This window comes from Tyto alba, unplaced genomic scaffold (genome assembly GCF_018691265.1).
Source record: "Tyto alba isolate M040663 unplaced genomic scaffold, T.alba_DEE_v4.0 Super-Scaffold_39, whole genome shotgun sequence".
Classification (NCBI taxonomy): domain Eukaryota; kingdom Metazoa; phylum Chordata; class Aves; order Strigiformes; family Tytonidae; genus Tyto; species Tyto alba.
The window spans coordinates 3,508,051-3,527,681 of NW_024881314.1; the positions used below are offsets into that span (position 1 = coordinate 3,508,051).

The 19,631-nt window shown below is 33.8% G+C and overlaps 1 protein-coding gene across 4 annotated transcripts in view; it reads right to left on the minus strand.

Annotated features, from left to right (window-relative positions):
- Positions 1–19,631, minus strand: part of CEP112 (centrosomal protein 112) — a 173,669-nt gene that overhangs the window by 137,482 nt on the left and 16,556 nt on the right. For all 4 annotated transcript variants that reach the window (XM_042802635.1, XM_042802634.1, XM_042802636.1 and 1 more), the window contains 3 exons: positions 14,359–14,406; positions 14,145–14,222; positions 620–706 (listed from right to left, as the gene is read on the minus strand). In XM_042802635.1, coding sequence (XP_042658569.1) covers positions 620–706; positions 14,145–14,222; positions 14,359–14,406 — 213 coding nt within the window. The remainder of the gene's footprint in view (positions 1–619; positions 707–14,144; positions 14,223–14,358; positions 14,407–19,631) is intronic.

Consider the following 19,631-nt stretch of genomic DNA (forward strand, 5'->3'; position numbering starts at 1 on the left):
CAAATCTAACTTAACCCAAAGGAAGTGTATCTGGTGTCGTTTTATTGCTGTGAAGAATTAAAAGCCACATACAGCTTTAACAATGCAGTAACATAAATAACAAACTGCTTATTGAGCAGCCTATGCTTTAAGATACAGTGTCAAAATAGAGACAGGAGAACAAGCACTACAGTTGTATTGGTGGGAACATCTGTGATATACTTGTAGATTTTTCAAATGCTATTTTTTGCATTTTGTCCATAATTTAATTATTTTTGTTCACATTTTTCTGTAATACAAGTGCTTTCTCTCTGAAAAGAAGAATCATGAGTTTATGATTTCATTAGAATGGGAATCCACAGCAGCTGTTAAGCTGGTAAAATAGGTTGTCCTGTTCAAACAAACAAACAAATCACCTTGTATTATCTTCTGCTTTCTGTAAGACTTTTTCCCTTCATAAGTTTATCATAGAATATTCTGCATTCCTATCTGCTTATGCAAACTGTTACCTACAATCTTAAAGGAACATTAATTGCAACTGTGAAGAAGTTAAACTACTAATTATTTATTATAATCAGATTCTCTATTATTCTGTTTAATACATTGTCTTTGGGGAAAAAAAAATACAAACTCTTCTTACCTTTTGAACATCAGTATCATGCTTCTGCTGTAATTTAAGTTTTTCCTCATGAAATTTACCTTCCACTACTTTCATTTTCATGTCCAGCTTTAAAAGGAAAATAGAACAGATATATAACTTAAAACTAAGAATAGATTATACTCATGACCTTTGCGTAACTTCTGAATTACTCACTTATGTCATTGAGAAGGCAATGGGAAGTCACTAACAAATAACCGCTATGAAAAAAAAAAAAAATCTATATTCAGTATTTTCATATGTAATTGATAAAACTGTTAGAAAAGATCTCAACCTAAAATATTTATTTCGAAAATGAATTTGGAAGATGTTTTAGTTGGCAATAAAAACAACTGCTACTGCCCAGAAAAACCTATCATCCTTTATTTAAATAAACACCTAAGAATGAAACTTTTAATATTTCTGTTAATATACAAGTATGGGAAACATGCTTTTATTCTTTATGCAGGTGTTATATTTACACAAAGAATGTCCTTTAGCCCAGATGCATGCTTATTTTTGTTTGTTTTCTATTATTCATAGAGTTCACATCATAAACACATTTCCTTTTAAAGGTGACTTATAATGGGATTAAGGATACTACTGCTGAATTTGATTGCTAAAATACATTTCCTGCTTCTGCTTGTGTTTGTTCAAAGTAATGTACTTGAAGCCTTCCAACACATTAACACATTGCCACTTCTTACTTATAGTCCAAGCTTTCATCTTTAAAGTGTTTTAAAACCTCTTGCACATTTTCAGTACACCATTAAAGACAGTCCTCAGGACTCTGCAAATATAATAGGTATTTTGCCTTTCTCAGAGTCTTCTAAAAAAGAAATGTGACACCTCGTGTTCAGATTCAGGCTATTCCGCTTTTACATTTAATCATTTCTACTGTTCAGAAAGCAAAATGGACAGAAAAGCTTCCCCAGAGTGACAGAACCCAACAAACCCCCTCACTTTAGCAAGGACAGTCCAAAATCTTTGGAGCATATCACCATCTCCCCAGGACGACTTTAAGTGATCTGTTGCCAACAGAAAAATTTGTATTTGCCCTTTTGATGTTGTAAGAGCCCGTGATGCTGAGGTCCACCCACCTTGGAGTTGGACACTGGACTCCCAATCACCATTCAGCTATTTTCATACTCAAATTTTTGTTTATCTCAACTATGAACCTGACTTCTAATATACTCAGTTGACAAACTCTAAAGGAACCAACAAGCATTATTCATTCTGTCTTTATTTTTATGCCTTTGACTTAACAAAAGTAGTAACTCAGGCATGAATCTTTATCTAACATATACAAACAATAAACACACTGCAAATTAACAAGTTCTTTTATACGATTACTTTTTGTTAAATATTACTGTTTATTGTGACTTGAAAATATCACTATGTTATTGTAACTTGAAAATGTGAGCCACAAATATCCAAGTCAACTCAAAAATGCAAAATGCTGTGCAGCAAATATACCAGACTCCTCAAGAACTAGAAACAGAAGCAGCAAGAGCAGCAAACCCTTTCAACTTCTGGACTCCACATCCACGGATACTCAAAGCATATGCCTGCATATAAAGAGGATACCTATCTCCCAAGACTAAATAGGTACAGTCTTATGCAAATTACCAGGGGAACAAAAGTTAGATTGACAAATTAATCCAAAGAAAACAGTGTTCTCAGCTGTCAGCCATCTCTTTTACCATCCAGAAGTAAGTATCATGATAAAAATGTACGTTCTATTCATTAAATATATGCATATGTATATATGAAAAGAAGTATATGCATATATCCCTCCAACAAAGTGACATTATAGAAGAAAATCTTAGTACCAGGTGATAAATAAGTCTTGATTTTAAAAAACACAGCAGAGTAATCCACTTCCAGATCGACGGTTTGTGAATATTCCATCAGTAAATATGAAGATCTTGTAAAAACACAAATACTAGAAACTAAACACGGGACTCCAATCTACTTGAATTACACTGAAAGCTTATGAATTACTGATATATAGCTATTGCACTCACATAGCTATTAAATCTGCACAAACACATTACATTTAAAACTCATTAATAAAGTGAAAATGCCTTGGCTGCTGTAAATTAATCCTTGGCGGTTTGCGTCAGCTGAGATCTGGACTACGTTTTGTTACTCTGTAGGTTGAAAGAACATAAAAATAAATCAAACTCTAAAACTTATTTTGTATGAAATATGGACATATATTTTCTAATGCTGGTGATTCTTCTCAGACACGTGGTTGTTTCCCCACAGGTTGACAGCAGAAATTCCTGTATTTGAATTTGGCTCCCACTCCTTGTCATTAATCTTCCACTTAACACCATCCTTGCACTTGAACTACTTCTCATCAATTTTAGTTCATTAATCCATTGCACTACTTCCAGTAAAACAGGCATCCCTTAAAATTTCACAGATTTTGGGACTACTTTCCAAGGACAGACAGTTGCAATCAAATTACAAATGTGAAAAATGTGTCCAAGATACAGAAGTCAGCTCTTAATGAAGGCAAACACTCTAATCACAAAAGATTACTACTTCTTTGAATATTAAAAAAAAAAAAAAATTTTACAAATATATAAAAATACAAATGTATTTATATATAAAATTTATATGTATAACTAAATATACATATCTTACTTGAAAAATCCCAAAGACCTCATCAGTTGAGGGCTGAAAAGGTGATACCTTCAAAAGTAGTCAAGGTTCTCAACTTCCATAAATATAATGAAATTCCGAAGATTCAGCACCCTGTTTTCCTGCCTTGTGTTCTTTGTCTACAACTTACATAATTTTGCCCCTTCGGGACGTACTACATAAATAAATGTGAGATCCATATTAAAGTGTTTGAAATTCAATAGTTGATGCGCACATGGAGTTTTCAGCTATTCTTTAGAGGAAAGCTAGATTTGTAATAAGTAACTGGTAAAAAAATAAAGATAAATTCTCCAATAACATTTAAATTTTATAACAGTCCATCATTCCAAGACATACATGTATCTTCATCACAACTTCTGGAAGTGTTAATCTGAGCATTCACTGTAAAAAGATATACTGGCTTAAAAATCCTATGCATACATTTCTTCTGTGGAAAACTCCTGGGAGAGCCAGAAAGCATAAGGACAACAAAACAGTGTCCTATAGCAAAGCTTGGAGTACTGGTTTCATTTATAAATCTGCTTTTTGACCCACCCTTTGTGTAAGGCAGACTTCCAATCTCACCACATAAGTAGATAAAAAAATTGAGTCATGTAAACACATTTTAAAAAGTGATCTCATTAAGGCTGGGGTTGAAGCAAATGGGCTCATCACTTCATAACTGGGAGTGAAACTTCTCCCCATCTATTTCAAAGTTTAAACATGTTATTAAATACTAATTTCAAATTAAAACCATACCAAACTGAGTCAACCGCATATCTGTAGTTACCAAATGTCAAACCTCATTCGCTATGTTAGTCTCAATTTCCTGTGGAATAGCGCTTTGTAACTTTATGTGCTACTCTTCTGTAAAGTGCCCTTTGCACTTCAGCTTTACTTTACTTATTAAACACATATTGAGAAACTAAATAACCTACAACAGAAAAAAGACCTTCACAAGTTTTAGTGAAAATAGATAAAACCAACTTAGAAAAGTAATTGCTACTAACAAGGTGAATGAACTGTGCTCATGCTCATCAGTTTTAATACATTTTGTTACCAGTTTAGAGACAGAGAACATTAAATTTATGGCATGTTACCATTCAGACAAAAAAAAAAAGTGTAGATATTTAAATACAGTTGAGAAGTTTGCAACTATGTATGAAATGCAGCCATTGCTGTTTCCTGAACATCATTCCTTTGGATTTCTGTCATTGTTTATTCTCCTTACAAAGAGTATGAGGCAATTAAACCCTAAGGCCATGTAAACAATACTGATGTCAAACAGCTGTGCTGTCCCTGTTATTTAAAGCCATTGAGGGTGGTATCAACAGAACTGCTTTTATGTGCCTAGTCACACTTTCTGCCTAATTTAAAAAAACAAAACACCACAAAACCTAGCAAATAGTTACCTGAAAATGGGGTTTCATCCTATCACTGTCCTATGTTTTCATAGTACAGGTTAGGTGCTATGAAAATATAATTAATAAATTGTCAAACTGATAGAGTCTAATCTACAACTGCCATAAATCTTTAGCCAAAAAAATTGCTATCTCAGGTTTTCATGAGAGAAGACAAACATTCATCTTGTCACCATTTACAAAAATCTGTAGAAATACTTAAAAACCTGATTTAAAAATAAATCAATAAGTAGACTAACAATATTTATCAGAAAGAGCTTTGAACTACTGATCACTGTTCACTCATCTTCATTACCGGGATCACCCTTAGGCCAGAGGTGGCATCTTGAAGGTTTAACATCCAGAGATTTTGAGGGGGATATTTGACAAAATAGTACTTGTTGTTTGCCACATTTTTTTCCAAGTCTATGACTATATGGGGGAGGGAGGGAGGAAGCAAGGAAGGGCAAGAAGGATGTAAACAATAAATGAGAACTTCAAAGTAAGAACTAACAATGTAGAACAATGACTGCTATATCTTACAATATACGACAAAACTTATTTGTCTTGGTGTTATGCAGCTGATGAAAGAAATCAGTGCACAATACAAAGCTCTGATATTTTCATAGAAGAAAAAGCTTTCTTAAAAAAATAAACAACAGAAACAATAAACAACTAGAACTTTCTACAGAATCATATTTGCTCAATTTCCACATCCAGGGTTAAAAAAATAAATTTTGATAATTTATACAGTGTTTTAAACTGTACAGACAGATGATACTGTACTTGCAAAACATTCAAGATTTATTATACATAAAGAAATACTGACCTCAGACAAAAAAAAATTAATTTGGAATAGTGTATCTCACATCATATATAACAAGCCATCTTTTTTCATTGTATTATTTCTGTACCTTATATTGTGCATTGTACCTTCAAAAATTTTAAGACCGGCTTTAAGGTATATTAATACTTTTAACATTTAGAGCAATTTAAGAGTCAGGAGTAATCAGTGAAATATCTAAAAGAAAATCACTGGCATGAAAAAAAGGAAACACATTTATACTTTATAACAATTTATTTGAGCAAGAAATTCTATAGTAAATATAAAAATTTAATCATATTGGAACTAATCTCCCATTTTCAAAACTGAACTGCTGGAAAACGCATGCTGAGTATACAGTATGTGGAAAAAAAATGCTGTTCACTTCCATATTCATTTCATTAAGATGTCTGTAACCAGCACACTTGGCACCTGGTATATAACTTAATCTTGAATCTTATATTTAATGAGAAGCTTCTACCCACTTAAACAATTTTGAAGATCAATACCTACTCTAGAAGTGTTTTTAACTGAAGAGAGAAATGCATTATAGTACAAAAAGAAAGCAGGATAGGTAAAACATATAAGATGCATACAGAAATACACCCCCCCTTCCTACACTGACCAGTGTGGTCATCAGATTCCCTTCTCAAGGCAACCAGGAGCTGGAAAAACTTCACAATTAAAACAGGCAAAGTACATTAAGAGAGAAGGCTCACTGATGTTCTGGATCTACAGTAAAGTGAAATGTGCATATGATGACCGAAGTATCAAATCCGACCACAGGTTTTAAAAGCACAAACCGATTTGCTTTCTTTGCAAGTGCAGATGTTACTCTAGAAGCACATTATACAGAAGAGGTTAGTGATCTTTACTCAAAGTCTCAAAAACACGCAAGAAGAACAGTTATTTTCTGGAAGACTTAAGACCCTCAAGTCTGTGTTGTTCTCTTAAGCTACTTAGAATAAATATTTAGAATCCTGAGGAGTAACAGGAGAAGAAGTCTCAAGACTTGAACAAAACACAACATAGACGTGCTGTGGATGGCCTTCTGCATAACAGTTCACCAAAAAATTCCAGTTATCCTCAAATCAGGAGAATGTTTAAGCTCTGCCAAGGTAAAGCAATATAGGTCTACGGGAAAGCCTGTAGCCCCACCAAAACTCCTTAAAAACAAATAATCAAGGTACAAGGATGAACACTTAATTGAGAAAAAAATAACATATGTGGTTGAGAAGTCTGCTTTTCTTCACAGGTTAAGATTTCAAGAGGAGTTCCAGGTACAGGAGCAGCACCTGCTGTATCTCCCTGACATTCAGCTTGGTTCCCTTTATAAATGGAATTTTATACAATAAAGAGGACTATTTTGAGTCTTTAACATAAAGAATTTTAATGATATGCAAAGGAGATCCTTTTAGGTATCAAGGGTCATTGTTTTTCACTGTTTCAGATGCAAACATTTCCCAAAAGTGTCCTGCGAAGGGCAAGGGGGGTGGGATGGTGGTGTGTAGTTTTGCCACCTAGCTGTCTTTACTCGACTGAAATTTCCAAGGCTCTATTAGTCTTTAAGAACAAATCCTATAAATTAAAGGAAGCAATAAATAATATTTTTCCTAGTGGAACATTACACACAATAAAAGCAGGTTTTCCATCTGGGATTCACATTAGCATCAGGCTTTTTTCCTGATGTTTGTGCTCATCCTCTGAGTATAACACAGAAATTTAAAAAAAAAAAAAAGTATAATTACATTTTGAAATAATAAATCAGTATCACTCCAAATTCTGCATTGAATATCATCAATATTTTTATCTGATGCAATGCCTAAAGTGAAATAAACGTCTTGTAAAGTCTCTGCTGCAAAGAGCATACAGTCTGGACAAACCAGAGACAGACTGCAAGAAAAGCAGAATCAAACCAGTGAAACATGCAAGCCAGAAATCAGAATGTAAAAAGACCCTTTATAAACATGGCATTTTGCCCAGATTCAAAGGTCCCTCCACAAGAGTCTATGTTTATGATCTGGACTATATTATTTGACCTAACAAACATTCATACTTCTCTGCACATATCTAACCTTCTTTGTAACTTTACTCTTTAAAAACACTACAACTACTACTTTCAGTTATAATATTTCTACAGAGTACTCTTTGAAGAGAAACTAGATATCCACTTAAGTAAAAAATTAATATGACATCGCCCCATTTTTATAGCCACTAAAAATGAAAGGCTTTGTCCTAAATCAAATCATACCAGCTTTCCCCTGTCAAGAAAAGGCTGACTTTTTAAATGACACTGAACATTGATACACATTTGCTGTGTACAGAAAAATAACTGAATGGACAATTGTTCTTATTCATATGTAAATGCCATTAGTCTCTTTCAAGAGAGAACAATGTATTTTTCATAGATTTCCAAGTTGGGGGTGGTGGGAATAAGAAGAAAAACATACAGCTCTGTATCCCAACAACTGTAATAACTTGAAATGGTATTTTTACTCTAAAGGATGTTTTAGATGGCTAACAAATCTAACATGCGTATTAGCACTACAGCACTTCATATTACTTAACAGCTTTATTTGGATCGGCAAGTGTCCCACTTCCATACGTAACTAATGTCTGCCACTGGTAATAGAGACTCTGATATCAGTAAACACCAAAAAAAGTTCAGAATGTTTAGAAATTGTGAAAGCTTATACATGGTAATAACTTACTAGATGCAATTTCATAAAAGACAGGTCAAAAATGCAACTGATTCTTCAGCTGCCAGCACTGAAAATTGAACCCAGTTGAACCTTGGGAAGATGCAGAAATCATACTCATTTCAAAGGGAGGTAGGAAAATCTGAGTATAATAAAATAATAGATACTACTTGAAAACTACATATAATTCTGCATAGTGCCAGATCCAGCAAAATAAATGAGTCTGCATACACTGAGTTAATAATACCTACGTTTTCTCCAGAGTATTATTCCTTTTTTTTTTTTTTAAATACATTGTATTTCATCAGCTATTGAAGTTTTGACATTCATTTCAGGATCTCCTTACATAGACATTAAAACTGTACTTCCACCTTTATTTTACAAGCATGATGTGTAGCAGTAATGGTGCATAGTACCTACTTTTTCTAGTCAGTGTCTTTTCTCCCTTTAAAACTAGGGATAAAATAAATGTAAAAAAAATTAACTTTTTTTTTTTTTTTAAAGGAGAGACACACTTTGAGGTAGAGATTAATCATGCAGCAAAAGATTAATTCCCAGCTGCTTGGCAACCATCTGGACATTCTACTGGTTAAAACACTAGTTTGAATTGCTAACCTACCTCTTTGATCTTTCTCAGTGTCTCCAGCACATATGTGCAATAATTAAAGACATAGTTCACAAACTATTGCAAAAAAATAAATAAATAACTGTACATGTACATATACATCTCCATGACCAGGCCAATTAGTATCAGAAATTATAAATCACAAGTCAGTTTATGAAAACATGTCTCATCCTGACATACACTGTATGTCGCACAACAGTCTAGCAATAAAATAAGGTTTGGGGTTTATTACACTACATTCTGAAGAGTTATCAAAGCAAGACAGGATGCGATTTCCTCACATGGAAGAAAATGGACAACTTGCATATGTTCTTAGGAACAGGACATTAATCAGCCAGGAATCATGTTAACAGAAGTCAAGATTGCTGCATTTTTAAACATGAACTAACAGATTACTATACAGAATGATTACTTGGTGGTGCGAATCAGTTTATGTCTGAATTTTCAATATAAATCAAACACTGCATTCAAAATCGACATCAGATTTGTGGATAGAAGGAGAAAATTCAAATGAACCAGAGAATATTCAAAGTCACAATACACACTGCTTGGAATATTTTTAAGGGGGAAAAAAAAAAAACAAAACAGTATTTTCAGAACCAAATTGTCCTAAGAAAAAAGTTACAGAAAAGCAAAAATCAAGATGAAAGCAGTCATTATGTCATATCTGCCTTTTTTCATTTTCTTGCCCCTTCTTATGGGCCACACTTGTGTGAACAGAATTCAACATGTATTCTTACATTTTAACAACAATATTCACCAGAATTAAAAGCCTTAATTTTTACCCCTTGTAAAAGAGCAAAAAATTTACAAGCATAAGTATGACTTAGACAGCTCTGGATGAACAGAACAGAAGAATGAGAACAGTAAAGGAAAAGAAGTGGAAGTAAAGAACAGAGGGATCAGAAGAAAAATAATTCCAACACACAAAGCTCCAGTTATTGCAAGATTCAAGTTTCGAGCCCACCTACAGATGCCTTTGTAACTCAGATGCTTTCAGAAAGTTCATCAAAAACACACTCTTCCTATTTTTAGTAAATACCTCTGAGCTTAAAAAGCACGGGCAGGATCACCAGCCCCGTTACATGCCTAAGCAGGCTCCTTTAGCTGTATTCAGCTCTCCCAATTCTATACACATATGTATCTACAGCCATCTACCAAGTAGATTTAAACTCTGGAGACATACATACACAGGAGCACTAACATTTTTAATTCATTATAATATACAAGAGACCAGTACTGATATTTTTTGCTACCATTCTTGGAAGAGATGAACAAAATATCTGTTTTCAATGAGAGAAAAAATATCAAAGGCATAACATAGCTAAAAGCACAATATTAATTTCACATTGGTAAAAGCTCATTTTAATTACAGGAGTCCTTCATTTAGGACAGTGTTTCCCTATTAGTTTTATTTATGGCTTTTAATTTGGCACGCATTAAACATTTAATTCATGTATTTAAATACTTTGCTATAGAACAGAGTAATTAAGAGGAAGAAGTCAAAACCAGGACGATGCTCACTGATCACCATCTCCTTCTATTTGCAGGGGTACATTTTTATCTTCAAGTGGTATGGTTTTTTTCCTCTCTTAAAACCACACCTCTTTTCTTTAACACCACCATCAAGTGTTATCTACTTTCCCTCCCAAGTTCTACAACCTTTCCTTCTTGCATTCTTTCCTCTAGATTCTGTCTACAGTCCGTTTTGGGGAAAATCTGTATCACAGCCCTTATGCAGTTCACTTCAAGTTATAATCTGTTGCCAGGTAAGTGAGAAGCACCATAAATCTGCTGCTTTCAACACTTTAAATTCAGAACACTTTTAGCCAGACCAAGACTCAACTATAACATCATCACTGCAGCATGCTGATTTTATCTTAACATAAATACATCACTAGATGCCAACCGTTTTCGAGCAGTAAAACTATGTACACGGCTTGATGATCTTTATAAACAAAATTTGGGTCATGCAACAAATGGGACTGCTCAGCCACCAAAAAAAAAAAAAAAACAACAAAAAAAAAAGGAGAAAAACATAAATAAAGATTACAAACCTCACAAACCTAAAGGTTCTAAATAGCTTTTTTTTTTTAAATGGTGCATCTTAAAGATAGAATTCTTGAATACATAAAAAAACCCTCTTCCTTTTCATCTTACTTCCGGTTCTCAATCCATGACAATGCATTTTCAGCGTAAAAAGACATTTTTTTTTTCCCATTCTCTACACTCTCTTTCACTAAGTAACTCATCTTTCCTTTTCCTTGGGCATGTACTCTCTCTTCCTCACTCCTCATTCCACATGACAAATCAGTGGAAATTATCCTGCAGGTATTCTGAAACCTCTTAAAAATTCACCCATTGCCTGCCCCAGAATTACTCCTCCCTCTAGTTGTACTGCACTATTATTCCACCTGGTTGTAGGAAAGACAACTGTTTCTGCCCGACTTCTTTAGTATACAAAAAGCTGGAAAAGCACCCTCACACCAGTGTCCAGAGACTTTATCACTGGATTTCCAAAAATCAAACCAGAAAAGTGACAGGAACACAGTGGTAAAGTCAACAAAAACATTGGAAACACTCGATGTTCTCAGTTAAAGCAGATAGATGAAGCTGCACGATACAGTTATTGCACAAAGCATTGACCTTGTCAGCTTGCCTAAAAAAAAATAAATTATTTAAGAGTTGGTATATAGCTCAGCACAAATGTATTCCTGGTGTTAATTTTAGCTTTTTATTATTTTAAATTGATGGCTATAATTATTTCCAATATCCTTGTCTCAGAGTTGCTTAGGTTTCATTTGCTGAGTCTAGATAAACAAATATCTTTGCTTACAGAAATAAAACAGAAGGAAACTGAGAAAAACGCTAAGAAAAATTAAGACTGACAAAATGAAAAATTAAGAAACAGAACTTCTTTAAAGAAACATCAACTCTTCTTTAAAGGATACAACAGATAAACTGGTTGTTTGAGAAAGGTTAACAAAACACCTCATTTTATTAACATAGCTACATTTGTTTTATATTTCCAGAACAATTTCAAACTCAGCAGTGGTATTGGTTCTGTTTCTCTGAAAAATCACAAATAACTTTTTCTTTCCTCCCTCCTCTGTTCCACAGAGTATTGGGTGGCACTCAGGATGACCAAAAGGTGAAGTTCAAAGGGACGCTTTTTCCTATTTATCAAGATAAGCCACTCATGCCATCTGTCTGTTTGGCTGTACTGCTGAAAACTGATATATTCCTGTTTTGTTGCATCTTCCTTGTTTAAAACCATGATTTTTCAGTAATGACAGTTTCCCAAGTGGTTTAATCCATGTCAGAAGTATTTGGGGAAAAAATGAATAAAAACCACTGCCTGATGATATTCACATTTTCATAAATCTGTGATGTGGTTATCATTGAAAATGGCCATGTGTTTGGCATTACAGAGTCAAAACAGGTGCAGGAATGGTTTATGAACAAAGGTCTAAAGGTTAAAAGCAAAAAACCACAGTTATCCTATTTTATGTTCTCCCGTTCTACTACAAAGAGGTTGAAAACAGTTAAAGGTTTACCAAAACTCTTTTGTACAGCACTATTTTTCTGTTAATACATTTACATTCTATAAATGAAAAGGCTTTATTCTTAATTGAGCTTCACAAACAAAATAAGATGAAAACACATTCAAGTTTTCTACTTAATAGCACACACATGGTGATTGTGAAATACTGTCTATAACCTTTCCAGTTTAAACTAGCCCACAGTCGAGTACCATTAGCAAAAAGTACTGGATTTTTACTGTGTGGTTTAGAGGATTTTTCCACTGAACTAGCAAAGTACTCGCTGAGTATTTTACGTAGCTATTTGGCATGCATTCCTGTTTACTTAATTTGAAAATATTATATAAATGACAACACTGTGCTTTCAATTTATTTATTTTTTGGTCTATTTTCACATCTTATGAAACCTTGCCTTATCCCAGGGCAATGGTGGTTTGAGTACTGTCAATACAAAAGAACAGTCAATATTAGACCAGAGCAGAGAAAGTGAAAGGCGCACAGATTGTGCAACTGCCATATCAGGCTGCTTGTTTAAGCATCAAATTAGACTGCCAGCTATCAACATAAAGCAGGCTTTCATATACCTTACTTCATTAACAATGGAAGTATCTGCAAACCAAATTTACCCTGCCCTGTATCTCAGTTAAAGATGACTTCTGAAGTGTCTTAAAGGTAGTATTAGGACAGTTCTAATTCACAAGCCTCCTTACAACATGCCACATAAAAGGAGGGACAATTTCATGGTTTGCAGATGACACCCCTTTCCCTTCCAACTTGTACATATTTGGAGCCCTATGTAGGTCTAAGTACTGTGGATAGCTACAGAATTGTGTATATATGTCTCAATTTTCCAAGAGCATATGGCTGAAAACAGGAATTTGAAGCGCAAAGCAAGAAGAGTGTTGGGTCTGTATTGTTTGGGGTTTTTTTGTTTGTGTTTTTTTGTTTGTTTGGGGTTTTTTTTTGTTTTTTTTTGTTTTTTTGTTTTTTTTTATAATTTTCCTAATACATGTTGAATTTCCTTTCCTGAAGTCCGTTCCACCAGGCCATTGATACACTGACTTCCAAAAAAGGTAATGCTGATATGATTTCAGAAGAATCTGAATTATCTATGTGCTAAACATATTTGAGTTTTATCTCATGACTGATGTTTTAAATAAACTGGGTAGCTTATGACAAAAATAGCATAGGCATACAAGTTCTTTAAACCATGAAAAAGGTGAAAATGACCACAAAACTTTACTTTTGTACACACTGAAAACAAAATAACACAGTATAGGAGAATTAGAGAAGCAAGATTTGACAATTATCTCACCAATTAACAATGTTCAAAAATAGTAATACAGAACACCATATGAATAAAAGAGGATTGGAGCTAAATGAGGCAAATACAGAAATAATGTAGATCCTAAAACAAATAAGGTCTAAATCTGCAGATTTTTAAAGGTATATAGAAAGTAAACAAAATTCCTCACTAAATCAAGAGTTCCACTGCTTCTGTTAATAGGCAGTTTGGAAAATTCCTAGAATTCAAACTCCTCTACATTAAAAATTCCTTCAATGGAACAGTAAAAGTTTTCAGAGTGTCTTTTTTATTCCCTAAGTAATTGGGAAATACGTTAAGTATTTAATGAAAAGCCCTGTCACTTCACCAAAAATTCTCTTACGTGAGATTTTTCTGCTCTATAACAAACTGCTTTGTGAATATCCAATTTCCAAAGAAAATGTCCTAATTTACTAATTTGGGTGTAATCTTCTTTTTCTAGAAAGACTAAAAAGAATCTTACCTCTTTTTCATGCATTCGAAATAGTGCCTGTTCATTATGAAAAGTGCTGCTTTTTCCTAGGCCAATTTTGGGTGTCATCTGTTAAATGAGAAAGAATTCAAAACAACTTAGTTCTAAGCAGTAACTCCAAGTAAAATCAATCCCAACCAGAAATGAAAAATATTAAGCATGTTTGTTCGCCCTTATAAAAGACCAAGGGAATATAAATACCTACCAAAGACACTGGCATCGGTTTTTCTCGCAAATACCTTGGATTTTCTAACTGAAAAACAGCAAGTTAGAGAAAAAGCAATCACGTCATCAGTGTCTTATTATTTTTTACAAACAGTAAGAAATAACCCCAAATATTCAAAAAAGTTTGCAATGACAAGTTTGGGTGCATACTCTGAGAGGTAATCTCTATCAGCGGGGGTATGCTTAACACGGTAACTACGTAACTCAGAACAACACCAGAACAGATTTAAGCATGCCTTCAGACGTACACACCAGTTCAAGAACTGCTCTCCACTAGAAAATCTGATTATCTATTAAAACATAGTTAACCTGCAAATCATCAAAACAGTACCATCTCTAGATACATGGTGTAAGCTACAAGTAACACACAAATTAATTTTCTGGTGCATAATACTCTCTCCTTTAGAACATTTCAATGATCCATAAGAAAAGCACTCAGCAAAAGGCAAAGGTACAATAACACACTGTCATCTTTAACAAGTTATAGAAATAGGAAACCTTCATAAGAGATCATTTTGTTGAACACGACCTACTCAGCCAGTTTTAAAGTTTTAGTGTTTCCTAAAGCAAATGGATTAAAAATTGCACTTTTTCCAAATCCTTGTGGTTGTAAAAATTCCATCAATGCATTTTTTAAAAGAATTTGGCAGCTAAATGCATATCTTATGCAAAAGATTTCCAACTTCATTGGATAAACTTTCATTTAAATCAGTGTAAAGCTAGAATAAATTTACAGATTACAATGATTTTAATCTAGTGTTTTTGAAAAATTACAGTTGAGTACACTGAAACTATATCCACACATGTAAGCCATAAAGACAAAACATAAGGAAATAATTCATTAACACTACTGTATAATTAAAGCAGCTCTTTTAATCACTATTTTTAAGAACTGAATACAAAACATTGTTCACAACCCACTTCCTCTATCAGACAGATATATCTTTTTAATTTTCTCAGACGATGAGGCTCAAACATCACATCACAGAGAATGCATAACACCCAACAAAAGCTTTCAAGGGTATAATATTGTAAAATGTGGCAGTGAGATTTGGAATATGAATGTGATTGGAATATACATCACACGACATTTAGTCTATTTTTTTTTATATATTAATCTATAAGGCATGGCAAATATATCAAATGCTTGCACTTTCTCCAGTACTATTAACTAAATTTGTGTGTTGAATTTATCAGTGAAAAAGAGGCTTAATCCCTCTAAAATTTTAATTTGATACAGGATTATTCATTTCCTGTTCTAAAAGGTTATATAGGATTTCTAAACACAGTTGAAGAATCATCATATTTCATCCAGCAGTACTTGTAGATATTTGTATGTTTAACACATACATTCAATTTCAATTAATAGTGTTTTCTAATATGTTAATACTATAGCTGAAAGTACAGGAAAAACAATAATTTAAAAAAACCTATTTGTCCTTATTGTCAAGGAGTTTACTAATACAAGTACACGAAGCTTTCTTTCATATAAAGCATTCTGGGCTGTTTTTATTTCAGGATTTTTTGATGTCTTTTTTTTTTTTTTTAAATATGCCACAATGGTTGGCATGCAAAAAACATGAGTAGATATTAGTGAATAAAAAATCTTCTATGTACCTACTGAAAAAAAAAAAAAATAATTTTGGACACAGAAGAGAAGATTGGTGACGAGAGGAATACAGGCATGAGAACATCACAGCGCATTAACCACAGCAGATAGATAACAAGGTGGGGGGTAAGTCAAGGTAGAGATGGAAATAAAAAGTACAGAAATTCTAAACCAGAAACATTTAAGGGGATTTTCTTTGTCCTACAAATTTGTACCTGCAGTAATACCTTCTATCTAAAATTCTCTGATTTTACTAGTATTACATTCTTCCTTCCAGCTCATTTCACCTACTTCCCCATCCATCCCGCACAGCTACTCATCACCTGCACAGATACCCAGGGCAGAAGGCGGCTTGCCCCAAGCGCAAGGCAGACAGAGACCGCTGGTCCGGCTGCCCGGCGCGCCGAGCAGGAGACACTGAAAGCCTTCACCAACACCTGGCGGAATTTTGAGAAGGCTAAGGCTGCAGAACCAAACTACAAAGGCTTAATTATTTTGCAAAATCCCTCCCTCTCACGCAAAATGAACGCAATCACCCTCTACTTCTGCTTTTTTAAAGCTAAAAATTATTGTAAATATTTATAATTTATTCAAATATTTTATCTGATGATGAAACTAAGCTGTTTACAGTCTTCATTTCAAAACCAATCTAAAAAGCTAAGGTATATTCTACTTGTTTATGAGAAAGAAGGCCATACAAAGTATTAGAGACACATTTTCCTAAGTCTTGCATTTTTTGATTTTGTAAGAGCAGCCATATGTGCTTTGAAGTTAAATGTTCCCACTTTGTTACTTGTTGTGGATTATATCCACTTAAACTGATCTGTAAACATTTAATGCCTCAACATTAATTCTTTTCATGCTGGTCTTCTGCAAAACTTCTTGTTCTCAAAATTATACCACATTAAAGAGGGAATATCACAATAAAGAATGCCCAAAAAAAAAAGAAAAAAAGCTTGTATTTATGAGAAACATGCAAATTTAAAAATAATAAGCAAAAGGTCAAAGACAAACCAAAATACATATGTATGAAACTGAAGCACTGCCATGAGAAGAACAGTAAATCACATGCTTTTTTGAGAGTATGAACCAAATAAATGTCATCATGAAAGACATCTTTATTTGAACTAGAATTGAACTCTAATTTGTAAATACCACTTCTTAACAAAAATGGCATTTTGAATTTCTTTGTAGAAAAGATTTTGGATTCTCCTGTTCTATTAGGCTGTTAAACAGACAAACCACATTTCAGTTTGTGAGGACTGGCACGGTCACCTTCTAGTACTTGAGTCCTCATAAACCAGAGTTGGGAAGGCTTTGTGTGACGAGATCCCCAGTATTTAATAGAAACAACCTACTTTATCAAAATATACTTACTCTCCTGTGTTGAAAAACATATGGCAGAAATCTGCATTAAAACACAGATTCCAAAACTGAAATTAGCTGTAATTTTCAACTTCAATATTTTCGATTTCTATTTATTTTAACAACACCTAAAGCAGTCAAAATAAGTAATTTTTAAAGTATACCATTTTAAAGGTACCAACGCAATCAATGAATGAAACGTTAATAAAAGTAAACTGAGCTGAAATGGTTTTCCCCAAAAGCAAGGACAGTACAGAAAGAACGCAATTTTGAGCATTAAGTACTTCCACAAGACTCATCCTCAGGACATGAGCTACATTTCATCCCTCGGGCTGAAAACAGTGTACAAGCTTTATATCTGTCATAGTCCAGAAACTTATACCGAAGCTTCTGCTCTTTTGACACAGTAAATACCACAACAATGACAACATAAATGTTATGCTTCCATTCCACCCCTTCCAAAGTCACATTTCATTCTTTGGAAGATGTTTATCAAAGTATACTTATCTTCAATAATGCACAACTGTAGCTTATTACAGTTCAATAACAGAGTCGGAAGGTATGTTGTATACATTAAGATACAGGAAAAAAACCCACGTTTAGATCAGCAGGCTTGTTGCACATTCCCCCTTAAGCTTCTTCAAAGACAAAATGTGATTGTTTTCAAAACAAGGATGGAAAAAACACACATGAAAGAGTTAAGAACACTTAAGATTTTGAAATGGTAAACAACTAAACTGAACCTTGCCCTAAGTTCTTACTTTAATCTAACAAACCCAGCCAGCCAGCATGTTCCCTACAGAAATAACTGCTGAGTAGCTTCAGGAAATTTGAGTAAGGACATTCTTATCTAACATCATAATTTGCAGGGAAGTTCACTTTAATGCTGCTTCTGCAGTCTTAGTGGAAGGACATTAAAGCACACGAAGATTGTTTGTCAGCATGGATGTCGAATTTATTTTTTGAAGTCACAACACCACTTGGAGTTCACTGTGGGAAAGTTTTTACAGTGTTGCTGCCCTCCAACGCCACAACATATACAGTAGGTATGTTTATAGTAAGCAGACAGACTAAGAAACCAAACAAAAGATAATCAAATGGTTTGTACAGAAATGGTTGAGCTTAACTAGACTGGAAAGACACAGGCAGATGTGAGCCAAGTACACAAAACAGGCATAACATACACTGTTGCTGTAGCCACCCAAGAATTCTCTGTGCTTGCATCTACTTTAACCCTGTGTTATATATAATTTCTGCAAGGAAGGAGAATGCAAAGTAAGCCACTAACTGGGGAATTTCTTTGGTCTAAGTCCTCTTAAACCTTTACTAGGCAATAACATTTCCCATGGTAAATTCTTCTGGGCAGGACCTGAGTGTCCAGGTTCTTTGTGTTGAAGATCCCACATCACTTCTGCTAAAAGCTAAAGAGTTAATTCTTGTCCTGGCTGAATTCCAGTGACAAAAAAATTATGCTCTCCCTGATTAAAAAACCCTTTTCTATTTCCCCAGGGTACAATCTATTTGTATGCATTCTACTGAAAATGAAGTGCTGAATTTCCTGGGATGTTTAAAAAAGTTGCTTTGTCACACCTAAAATTAGCTACAATTCAGTGACAAATGAATCAGAAGCTGTATCAGAAGTATCATGAAAAAGTAATAATATACACATATATATATAGGCAGGTCAGGTAAGAAAATGCAGGGGTTGAATTATTTGTTGTTCCTTTACATAAATTTTCTATCCAAAAATTGTGTTTGTCTACCATCTAAAAAACTCAACAGCTACAAGAGGAAAAAAAAGGCAAGTTTGATTTCATTATGCAGCAATCTTCTTTTCCTGACACTATATATATTACACAATATTTATTTTTTGAGACATAACTAAAGGGAAGGTGAGTATGTGTTCTTTAGGAAGTGTATTAAATTTGCAACATGTAGAAGTTTATTGGCAGCTGTTAATAAAATAGCTGAGGGATTTTTATTATATTCTAAAATAGCTAAAGAATGACAAAAAAACGTTCAAAGTAACAGCATAACCAAAGATTACTTGCATTTGTCTAAACTCCTGGAGCTGAAACTTTTCCCTTCAAACAGCAATACAAAAGGATTTCTTCTTTTCTACATTGCAAATGCAACTTCAAGGCATGAACACTTAATAAAGGATAGTCTCCACATCAGTTTAGATAAGAGTCAATAAGGGCTAAGAAAAACACATTTTTATAATGTATTTAAAATTAGCTTATATTAGTATTCCATGTATGAAAGGCAAACTTATCACA